Genomic DNA, 12,576 nt, shown 5'->3' on the forward strand with positions numbered 1-12,576 from the left:
CATACAATACTCCAAATGTGGAGTAACTAAAGTTTGAGATATCTGCAATAAGACTTCCCATCATTTACACTCAATGCCCTATGGAAAGCAGGTGTACACTTTCTTTAAAACATTTTATTTATTTAACAATTTATTTATTTTAATATATGTACATACATATTGTGCATATGTATCATTTGTCTACATGTATATTTTGTCTGTATGTGTGCTTTTGCAGTGTTTTACACTGTGAACCAGAGAACACAGTTCTCATCGAGTAGTACTTGTACAATTGGATGATAAATAAACTTGAACTGAACAGCCTATCCACTTTCAAGGAGCAGTGAATCACCCCAGGACCCCTTTGTGCACCCATTCCTCCCAAAGGCCTTGCCATTTAATCTATGCTTTCCTCCTGCAGTTAACCTCACAAAATGCACCTCATTCATGCAGATTAAACTCTGATTTCTCTGACAACTTTTCCAACTGATCTTACCCCGCTGCATCCTTTGGTAACTTCCTCGCTAATCACACCACCAATTTTCATGTGGTCTATGAGGCCTGCTCCAACCTCAGAAGGGGCCAGATCGCATTGTCCGTTTAAGACAATAGTCCAAAGTGCAATACAGAAGCAGAAGGGGGTAAAAGAAATGTGTTACCTGCCATCCCAAGTCTCGGAAACTGACGTAGAGTTCATGCTTCTTGCAGGCTTGTTTTTGTTCACCGCTGTAATCTGTTGGGTGAGAGGAGTATGTCAGCCACCAGTCTATCCAGATATAATGGCAGCGTTGACAATCTGCCTGTGTATCCACTGTGATACAAATGTTTAATACTTTCCGACTTAAAATCTAGATATGCCGACTCTGATATTCTTTGAATCTTACAATACAAGCAGAAAGCTGACAGGGCCTCTCAGAGGGCTGTTTATTTATGTTTCATTGGGGCCTCATCAGTTTCTGTTCACTTTCTTTCCTCTTTTATTCCTCCTCTATGTTCCCCTTCCGATGACAAATCCCAGATCTGAAAGGTTAGCTGTTTCTCTTTCCACAGACTCTGTCTTGCATGCTGAGTGTTTCCAGCATTTTCTCTTTATATTTCAATCTCCGGCATCACCCAGTTTTTTTTAATAATCCAACCCTCATTCATTATGCTCCTGCATTAGAAGACTAACATTCCTTGTTGTCCCCACTGGCGGACATGACTGATCTGCTATCGGAATGCATCATTGTTTGCCACGGTGTGGTCCATCCATCCCAAGAGTGCAGAGATGATTTACCAGGATGTTGCCAGGACTTCAGCAGACAGGTTAGGATGTTTTTCCCCTGGAGTGTAGGAGAATGAGAGGAGATTTGATAGAGGTACACAAAATTATGAGGGGGATAGACAGAGTAAATGTAGGTAGATTTTTTCCACTGAGGGTAGGTGAGATACAAACCAGAGAACATGGGTTAAGAGTGAAAGGGGAAAAGTCTAGGGGGAACTTCTTCACACAGAGAGTGGTGGGAGTATGCAATGAGCTGCCAGCAGGACCGGTAAACACGGGCTCAATTAGATTTAAGAACAATTTGCTCAGAATGGATGGGAAGAGTATGGAGGGGTATAGACTTAGTGATAATAGTTCAGCACAGATTAGAAGGACCGGAAGGCTTGTTTCGGAGCTGTAATGATCTATGATCCTATAATTCTAACAGAATCTGCTGCCTTCTGCAAACATGCTCACCATGCTCCCAGCCATCTTCTGCACGTTACTAATGAGAGGTAGACATTGCCAGCAATATACCTCCAGAATGAACCATTGCCATCACCACAACATTTTAGCTCTAGGTTTGGAACCAATAATCTATCTGCCTTTCAAATTCCCTTATCTCATGTTGTGAAATAACCTTGTATGATCGTTCTATTAAAGGCTTTCTGAAGATCAAGATGGGAAATGTACATCTTGTCCTGGTCTGTTCCTCATCCGAGTCAATTCCTTTAAATGCTGCATCAAATTTGTACAATATCATCTCTTTCACAATAAATTATCAACATCCCCTTCCAATTTCTATCAAGCATGAAAAGCACTTCCCTCTGTCCTTTCTTGAATTGCCCCAACAGACTTCAAGCTGGAAGGTTGATGTTCCTTAGCTCTAATCTAACTGCCTTTAGACAACAAGGGTCACACAAACTGTCCCCTGACCCATGGGACTGAAGAAACAGCTCAGGCACTCGCAGTGAATGTCTCCCATTTGCTAAATTATACCATGATTGATATTGTCTAGGAACAAAAGTCTTAAACATTTTAAGATATCTTCATCCATACAAGGGTATTCTCAATTTTCTTAACATTGATAATGCCACCTTATATCTCGAGGCCAGATGCATAAAGATATCTGAGATATATTCATGAAAAGCTGTCTAAAATTATGACAAAATTAACAGGGTGAAAGTGAACAAATCAAATTGCTCTGAAAAGTTTGTAAATAATTGTATTCAATCAGCATGTCAGGTAGTGAAAGATTGCTGAATTAGGCAATTTAAAAAAAAACACGTTAAGTGGCATTTTAATTCCTTGTCAGAAGCTAGTGATTCTATGACTTACAGAGGGACAACATGGATGATGGGTTTAGCCGATCATTCCTGCATTGGCAGACCATGTCATTCTTGAACTTTGCAGCTGAGTCTAAGCAACATTTCAACTGGCACAGTTGGCGTAGCAGTTCGAGCAACGCCTTTACATCACCAGTGATCGGGATCGGGGTTTGAATCTCACCCTGTCTGTAAGGAGTTGGTACATTCTGTCCATGTCTGCATTGATTTTCCCCGGGGCTCTGGTTTCCTTCCACCGTTTGAAATGTACCGGGAGTTGTAGGTTAATTGGGTGTAAATTGGCCAACATGGACTCGTGGGGCGAAATGGTCTGTTACTGTGCTGTATGTCTAAATTTAATTTAAATTAAAAATCCAAAAACAAAGCAGAAGCATCTCTAGCACCAGGTCTGTGAACCCTGGGGGTCTGTTCCCCAACTCCAGGTTGCCATGGTCCAGTTAAGAGCAGCGACAGCCTGGCAGCATGCCACCACTTTGGCACAGCCCAGAGACCAAATCCTAACCCTCATGGGACTTACCCAAGGCCACCCGACACTTCCAGATTTAAAATGAGTTTTCAAAAGTGTGTTCGAATAAAATGCCTCTGGTTCGTTAAGACATTGAGTGGTGGCAACATATTTTCTGCAGGTAACTTGCATGGACAGCATGTGATAGGAAAACTGGACATTTCAACACATCTCTCGTCTATAGTATGTGTTTGTCAGTCTTTAAATGTGCTTTTAATTATCACAATTAAGAATGACATTTTTGTCATTCTGTTTCAATTGAGTCTTAAATACAGTATTTAAGACATTCAAAATAAGTTTTACACTCTGTCAAACATAACCATACTCAATATCTGGAAACAGATGTCATTATGATTTGGAAAAGCAGAAAGAAAAACAAAATGGAACATTGACTATTGCATGAACTGCACAGAGAATTGAGCTTAGCTTCTCAATCTCCTTGGCAGCTTTCAAAGGTTGCATTTGCCGAAGGAGCTTTTTGAACCCTGAAATATATAAACAGCAAAGTGCAGAGTTTCATTTTCCTTTGGCAGTTTTCTTCTGTTTTAGAACCCACAACAAACACACTTAATATGTTTTTGGAAGGGTAGAGTGGAGGATTAGTGAACAGATTTCATTATTGTGTTTACTAAATTTGACAGAAAGAGTTTCTCTTGCTTGCTGAGTGTTTCAGAATCGTATTTTTAAGCTCTCCAAGAGTTTAGCTCTCAGTGCCTGCAGGATCCAGTTTACCACTCCAAGCAGAATGTTCTAATAACCAGCTGTGTCCCAAAGCTGTGCTTGCATAAAATGCAGGCAAACCCCAGCCACAAACGCACACTCTTGGAGGCAGGAAGTAAGAAGTCATTCCTGTCATCTAACTCTTTAATTATGTTTTCCAAACCCTCTGGCAAAGGACTACTGATTGGGACCCTTTTTTTAAAAAAAGCATCAATGAATGACAGTGTGCCCGCATCATGGTTTTAATCAAATCAACACAAATTAAAGTATCCACAGTGAACGCTGAGACATTAGGAATGACAGATACATTGAAGGAAAAGATTTGTAGAAGATCAAAGCCATCTGCATGAATTCTGCATCACACTAGACATAACATCCTGTAATAAGTAATGGGGAGCAGGTTTAATTGTGCTCACTTGGGTCACAAGTTACAGAAAGGAGGCCCAGGCAGTTTCAGTGGATGATAGAGAATTCTTCCTTTAAATTTCCATTTACAAGCAACTGGGATAATGGAAATAATTAAACTAAGTGAAGAACAAAAGCTAAACGAACATTCAAAAATAGCCCTCCTTCCAATAGATCGGAGTGTTAAGAAAGTGTGGGAACCTCTTGGAAAGCTCGTGAAGCATGGTTAGTGGGTGTTATGTAGTATGTGGTGAAATGTAATTTAGAGACACAGCACACGACTGGCCCTTCCAGCCCACAGGCCAGCACCACCCAATTGCACCTATGTGATCAATTTAACTCCAAACGTCTTTAGATGGTGGAAGGAAGCTGGAGCACTCGGAGGGAACCCAAGAAGACCCAGGGAGAGTATACAAACTCCTTACGGGGAATCAAACTAAACTGCTAATAATAATAGTGTTGCCCCTGTAAGGGGCTTCCCAAGGAACCTGAGGCGGACGGAGGAAATTAGGTCCTTAATATCAGGTGCAAGTTTAGATTTTCATACCTCCATGACTGGATAATCTTGAAGAATCTTGAGAGCCAGTGGACTTGTTTCGATTTTGATTTTTGCGCTTGCTGTTGGCAGCCCTCACCGATCGAAGTAGCACCTCACTGGCTTTAAAAAAGGCCACCATGAATGGTTGCTTGGACTGTGGTCCATGTCTCCCTATGAGGCCTGCGGATCTGATATTAATGGTCCGACCTGAAAGGAATCCAAGGGTACCACTTGAATGCAGGCAAATCTTCAGAGTAAACTCTATTGCAATGTTCCTTGCAGGGCCTTTTGTACATGAAATTGCTAAATATGACCACACATTCCATAAAGGTTCTTCACATTTAAAACAATTAACTCCATGGATGTATTTTTCCTCACTCACCATTATAATCCTGCAAGTTTCCAGTGAGTTCTTGATGGGAGTGGGTGTGGAGGCCGATAGAGATAAACATTTGCAGCTCCAGAGACACGGGGTCAACCCTTGCCACTGACACATTATGCGCAGAGTTTGCACGCACTCCCTATAATCTCTTGGGATTCCTCTGGGTGCTCCAGTTTCCTCTCACACCCCAAGGATATGCAGCTCGGTAGCTTTATTGGCCATTGAAAGTTGCCCATGGAGCACAGATGAGTGATAGGAAAATGGGGGAGGAGAAAGAGGTGATGGGGTGCCATGAACACCTGTGGACCAGGTGTAGGGTTCAGAGGACACTGAGCCCAGATGGTGAGCCCAGAGTCAGCCTGTGTCCTTCACCAGAACTTCTACATCATGATGCTTGGTTTAGCATTAGGAGAATGAAAGCTTTTCCATTTGATTTTTCTATGAGTAGCTGTGATAACTAATATTTTACTGACAAGAATACCGATTCTATGCAGATATTTATGTTGGTAAAATAAACAGTTTGTTTTGCAAAATGTGAGGCTCATTTTTCAGTGAAAAATGAGAGTCTGTCATATGAAACGATTCAGCTGCTCACTTCCAAACTAGAGTCAACGGCTGAGCCTGAAATAAGCTCCTGAAATTTCCCCACCCCCTTTTATCCCCTTTTTTTTCCTCTCTTGTTGGCATTTCAAGATCAAACAGTTTACTTTATGACACAAACAATTTCCTGTCGAGCAATTTGCCCAGAACACTTTTGCAATATGGAACATTTCTGAACAGTCGCAGTGAAAGCATCTGCCTCCCAAATATGCAATGAAATTCATTTTCTTCTCGACGAATGAAATAACATGGATTGATTCATATAAAGTAGCCTTAGACAAGAAATCTATTAAGGTATTTTTAAAGGGAGTGCTTAAGGCAGCTAAACGCCAAAAAAATCTGCATTTTGCTTGGCAAAGTTCTGCCCAGGCATCTGTGAATGGAGCAGTTTTATTTGTGGTTTCAGCCGTTTCCATTCTACTTACACTGTTACAAATGTATTAATTCAAATGGAACTTCCTCCCTCTGGCAGCCTGCTTTGCTGTAAAAAAGAAATTAAAAATTCCAGCCCAATGTCATACCTTGAAATGGCCCACTTCTACAACTTTTACAACATGTTTGTTCAGGTGTTTTGCTTTAAATGAGTTTAAGATGTTCCCAATGAAAAGGAGTGTGGCTCTGCCAGAAATATGTGAGTATCTGAATGAATATGTGCAGCTGGCATCATTCTAGTCTGCACCTAACTACTGTTCAAACAAAAGCGCGCGTGCGCACACACACACACACACACACACACACACACACACGCACACGCACGCACACGCACACACACGCACACACACACACACACGCGCACACACACACACGCACACACACACACGCACGCACACACACGCACGCACACACACACACACGCGCACACACACACACACACACACACACACACAAATTGCATTGCTGAAGTATCTTTGCAAATTTACAGTAGACACTTTGTAATTAGAATTTTTAGAAGCATTGACTCTGAAAAATAAATTAGATTAGTTTCACTGAATGTTACTCGGTCCAAAATCAACAGATGACCTAATGCACATTTAAAAGGAAAACTGCAGACATGTATTTTCATCCATTAAAAGGTCTTTTTGTTGGGTTCAGTCGGAGCTTAATCTTTAATGGAACATGAATCCAATAACCATTCATGAAAATGGTTGAGCTTTAAAGGTTGGCTCATAAGCACAACTGCAGGAAAATTGCCCGATGTTTTAAAGATTTCCTTTCTCCTACCTGTTTTTTCCCTCTGCCCTTTCTCCCCACCCACACCTGAACAATCTTAGTGGGGAACAGACCCATAGCTATTGCTCCTTGGACACGTTTCCAATAGTGAGTCTCTTTGGGACACTTAAGACATAGGATATAGTTTCAACCACATCTATGTATCCACTATGTATGGAATCATTAGATCATGGGAACTTTGGTAATTTATATCCCCAATCCAGGAGGTATGTGCAGGTGGGTAATTGATGGTTGGCATGGACATCGAGTCAGAACGTTAAAGTGTGGAATTTAGAGCACAACAGTCCAGTATAGATCCACAATGTTTCACAGACCTATTGCATATAAACCTACTTAATGATCTAAACTTTCCCTAACTCACACCCATAAGCCTCTATTTTTCTTGCATCCATGTGCATAAGAGTCTCTTGAATGTCCCTATTGTCCCAGCCTCCACTGCCAATCCTGGCAATGCATTCCATGCACCCACTACTGTCTGTGTAAAAAAAACATACCCATAGAACATTATAGCACAGAAATAAGCCCTTTCAGCCCTTCTAGTCTGTTCAAAACCATTTTTTTGCTTAGTCCCACTAATATGCACCAAGTCCATAGTCCTTCATGCCTCTCCTATCCAAGTTCCTGTCCAAATTCTTCATAAATGTTAAGACTGCATTCACTACTTCAGCTGGCAACTTGTTCCACACTCCCACCACTCTCTAAGTGGAGAAGTTCTCCTTACCTTTCCCTTAAACTTTTCCCCTTTCACTTTTAACCCATATCCTCTGGTTTCTATCTCACCTATCCTCAGTGAAAAAAGCTTGCCTATCTTTACTCTATCTACCCCCCTCATAATTTTAAATACCTCTATCAAATCTCCCCTCATTCTTCTAAGCTCCAGGAAATAAAGTCCTAACCTGTTTAACCTTTCCCTGTAACTCAGTCCCTGAAGTCCAGCAACATCCTAGTCAATCTTCTCTGCACTCTTTCTATTTTATTGATAACTTTCATGTAGTTAGGTAACCAAAATTGCACACAATACTCCCAATTTCTCCTCTAAGACAACTTTAGCATAACATTCCAACTCCTATACTTAATGCTTTGATTTATGAAGGCCAACATGTCAAAAGCTCTCTTTACAACCCTATCCATTTGTGATCCTACTTTCAGAACTATGTATCTGCATTCCCAGATCCCTCTGTTCTACTGCACTCCTCAGTGCCTACCATTTACTGTGTATGCCCTTTTTTGCTTTGTCCTTCCAAAATGCAACACCTTACATTTTTCTGTATTAAATTCCATCTGACATTTTCTCAGCCCAGTTTTCCAGCCGGTCCAGAATCCTCTGTAAGCTACAAAAAACCTTTTTCGCTGTCCACAACACCTCCAATCTTAGTGTTACCTGCAAACTTGCTGATCCAATTTACCACATCAGCATATAGATCATTGGCAAAAATGGCAAACAACAATAGCCCCAGCACCGATCCCTGAGGCACACCACTAGTCACAGGCCTCCACTCTGAGAAGCAATCACTACTCTCTGGCTTCTCCTGCCTACCAAATGTCAAATCCAATTTATTACCTCACCAAGAATACCAAATGTCTGAACATTCCTAACTAACCTCCCATGTGGGTCCATGTCAAAAGCCTGATTAAAGTCCATGTAGACAACATCCATAGCCTTTCCTTCATCAAATTTCCTGGTAATCTCTTCGAAAAACTCTATAACATTGGTTAAACATAACCTAAAGAATTTCTCCTCCAATTCTCGTTGACTATTGGGCATGACCATACCTTTCCCGTTCCTCAGCTCCACCCATATAGCCTCAGTAAATGGGCCTTCTGGTCTGTCCAGCCTGAGCACAGCTGTGATATTTTTCCTGACAAGCAATGCCACTCCTCCCCCTTTCACCACCTCCCCTCCTCCCCGTTCTATCACATTAAAAGCAACGGAAGCTTGGAATATTGAGCGGCCAGTCCTGACCCTCCTGCAACCAAGTTTCACTAATAGGCACAATGTCATAATTCCACATGCCAATCCATGCTCTGAGCTCATCTGCCTTTCCTACAAAACTCCTTGCATTGAAATAGATGCACCTGAGAACATTTCCACCACATTCAACCCGTTGACTTCTAACATTACATTCAATTTTCACGTCATTCTTTCCCTCCTCCACTCCTCTATCTGCTCTGGCACTCTGGTTCCCATCCCCCTACAAATCTAGTTTAGTCCACCATAACAGCACTAGCAAACCTTCCCACAAGGAAATTAGTCCCCCTCCAGTTCAGATGCAAATCATTCCATTGGAACAGACCCCACCTTCTCTGGAAGAGAAGGTTCTAGTAACCTGAAGCCCTCCCTCATGCACCATGTCTTTAGCCACATGTTAAGCTGCATTATCCTCCTATTTTTAACCTCATTAGCATGTGGCACGGGTAGCAATCCTGAGGTCACAACCCTGGAGATCCTGTCCCTCAACCTAATGCCTAACTCCCTGAACTCTCCTTACAGGACCTCCTCACTCTTCTTACCCACTTCTTTGGTCCTTATCTGGTTGTTCGCCCTCCCTCCTGAGAATGCCATTAACTCAAACTGAGATATCTCAGACCCTAGCACCTGGGAGACAACATACCATCTGGGATACTCAATCTCTTCCACAGAACCTCTTATCTGTCCCCCTAACTATGGAATATTCCTAACACTACAGCTCACCTCCTCCTGCCTCCTAAATGTGATAGTGTCCCTGTCACTCCTCTCCGAAATTCATCCAACTCCAGCTCCATTTCCTTAACTCGGCTTGTCAGGGGCTGCAATTGGATGCCCTTCTCACAGATGAAGTCATCAAGGAAACTGCTGGCTTCCCTGATGACCCACATTGTGCAAGAGGAGCCTTCCCCTGCCTTAGGTGCTATACCCACTGTCTATGACTGGAGGAAATTTATATCTAAAACCTGGCCTTACTTGTGCCTCCCTGCTGAATCCTCAAATAGGGTGGCCTTTTCTTACTTCAACTCCTGCACCACCATCACAATAAAGCCCCTTGAACCAAAGCCTTTCCACTCTAACTCAGTCCACTCCAACAATGACCGCTCCCTCAATGTCCACTCCACCACACAGTCCCTCAGTTTTATAGTGATGTTTGCGTCTCCTGACCTTGATTACTCAATCAAAACCTCCTCTGGCTTCAACTGTTGCACTTGATTGCCCAATCAACTGCTATTTGCTGACATTTTTCCCTCATCTTTTCCTCCCCTCACATTAAACAGATGCTACCTGGTGTATGCTACTGTTGCACCAGGAAACAGGTGCTGACTCTCCAACCAATCGATGCCTTTTCTAATTGTGGAGACCTCTACTGTCACCTTTTATTTTTCTTCACTCTTAAGAGAAAGGGCTTATCTCTGATAACCTTCAGCCTAACTCATCCATGCTGACCAAGGTGCCTACTTGAGCTTGTACCTTTCTGCTTGTGTTTGGCCCACCTTCCTCTAAATCAGAGGTTCTCAACCTTTTTCTTTCCACTCACATCCCACTTGAAGTAATCCCTATGCCATCAGTGCTCTGTGATTAGTAAGAGATTGCATAAGGTGGTATGTGAGTGGGAAGGGAAAGTTGAGAATCACTGCTCTAGACTCAATTGTTACTGAAATATTTTGCTTGAGAAAAATTGAAGTAAATATGAATCGTTGGCACAATGAATTGAGATCTTGTACTTAGATGGAAAAAAATAACATAATTTGCATGATAACTTTTTTTTTGTTCAAATGTGGTCACCTTATTTGGAATGTATGGGTTTAAAAATATCTTAAGACATTATATAGATATGTTTGTAGTTGGTTGATACATGTTTTCTTTTTTTGCTCCCCTTGTGGGGCGTGCTGAGGGTAGGAGGGAGGGTGGGGTGGGTTTATATTGTTTTAGTTTAGTTTAGTTTATTATTATTTTTATGTAGTTTTTATGTAATTTGAAAATCTTAAATAAAGTTTAAAAAAAAATATTGTCAATGGCCCATTTCCTTTGGAGCTATGAAACCATGCACATAATGAGTCAATTAGCGACGATTAAAACAGGGGTTTCCAAACTTTTCCTTTCCACCCACATCCCACCTTAAGCAATACCTTACTAATCACAGAGCACCTATGGCATAGGAAATACTTGAAGTGGTATGTGAATAGAAAGAAAAAGGTTGAGAACCACTGTTCTAAATCTTCCCTATCCACAAACATCCCCAAACGTCTTTTAAACATTCTAACATAAACCACCTCTACTACTGCCTCCAGCAGCTCATTCCATATATCCTCTGAGTGAAAAAATGTGCTCTAGAGATCCCCTTTAATTCTTTCCTCTCTTACATTAAATATATGCCCTCTAATTGAGTTGAAGAGATTCAGTCCCATTGAACTTCAAGCTGAATATCTAGCTTTCGTGGTCTACTACTGACTGAACACCACAGTTCACTCTGTTGTAAGGTGCAGTAGCTGAGAAGCTGAGGTCAGTGGTCAGTTCCGACACTTTCACAGATGAGGCTGTCCACCGTCCAGGATCGCTGGCAAATTCACAGCGACGGTGTGATCACCAGGGTCAAAATTCAACCTCTACTGTGATTTGAACCCTGGACTAAAGTTAAAAAATCCACCTACCACATTTCGGATTGTGACACCAATCTCTAAATCGAAGTTAACTCCTGCACGAATGAGAATTCTTAGCTCAGAAGCAATGCACACATCTTAAAGCCACAGTATACGATACAGTCTTACAATTAGTAATTTTACTTCAGGATATTGCCCAATGATTTTTCCTGGATATTTCAATCATTAAAATGCCTTTAGATTAAACACAGCAATTTCCCAGGAATATTTTGGCATATTATCAAGAACACCATCAGTCATTTTCACAGCCATTATACAGTATTTTTTATATGTTTGACTATTATCTCCTCTTCAGAGGTACAAGGTGTAAGGTCAGGGAGGGTTCAGGATGGGTTTGTCCCACTGGGACAAGGAAAAGATGGTAGGAAAAGGGAACCATGGTTGATGAAACAGGTGAGGCAACTATTCAAGAGGAAGTATATATTAGAAATAGGAAGCAGGAAACAGGGAGGGATCATGAGAAGTATATGGTAGCCAGGACGGAGCTTAAGAAAGGACTTGGGAGAGTGCATGAGAAGGCCTTGGCATGTAGGATTAAGGAGAACCCCAAGACATTCTATACGCATCTGAAGAACAGAAGGATGATGAGAATGAAGTCTGGGGCTCCAGTTTCCTCCCTCTGTTCAAAGGTGGCTGTAGGTGAATTGAATGGCACAGGCTAGTGGACCAAATTGTGCTTTACGACTAAATTTTAAAAAAAATCTGGGTTGGAGCTAACCAGCTTTCAGGAGATGGGGAACATGGTGCAGCAAGAGATCTGGCAGTGGCTACCTGTGGATCCCGAAGAACAGGAATATTCCTCAATGTCCATGCTGACCTGTGCCCATGCTTTTGGTAGTCTGAACTAACCACCACCATCCCCATACCACCCTTGAGGCTACTTCCTATTTTCAGACATGATATGATGTCACCTCCCTCTATAATATCCTCTCCAATCTCAATCCAACTTGCCTATCTCCAACCCTACAGCATATCCAATCCCTCCTGCTGTGCAATCTC

The 12,576-nt window shown here is 41.8% G+C and overlaps 1 protein-coding gene across 2 annotated transcripts in view; it reads right to left on the reverse strand.

Annotated features, from left to right (window-relative positions):
* Nucleotides 1–12,576, reverse strand: part of bmp5 (bone morphogenetic protein 5) — a 172,081-nt gene that overhangs the window by 8,179 nt on the left and 151,326 nt on the right. Inside the window, exons 4-5 of one of the 2 annotated variants that reach the window (XM_069885968.1) lie at nt 4,746–4,943; nt 639–712 (exon numbers count right to left, since the gene is read on the reverse strand). In XM_069885968.1, the coding sequence (XP_069742069.1) occupies nt 639–712; nt 4,746–4,943 (272 nt within the window). The remainder of the gene's footprint in view (nt 1–638; nt 713–4,745; nt 4,944–12,576) is intronic. The other variant, XM_069885969.1, reaches the window with a different exon arrangement.

Source organism: Narcine bancroftii, chromosome 6 (assembly GCF_036971445.1).
Source record: "Narcine bancroftii isolate sNarBan1 chromosome 6, sNarBan1.hap1, whole genome shotgun sequence".
In the NCBI taxonomy this organism is placed as follows: Eukaryota; Metazoa; Chordata; class Chondrichthyes; order Torpediniformes; family Narcinidae; genus Narcine; species Narcine bancroftii.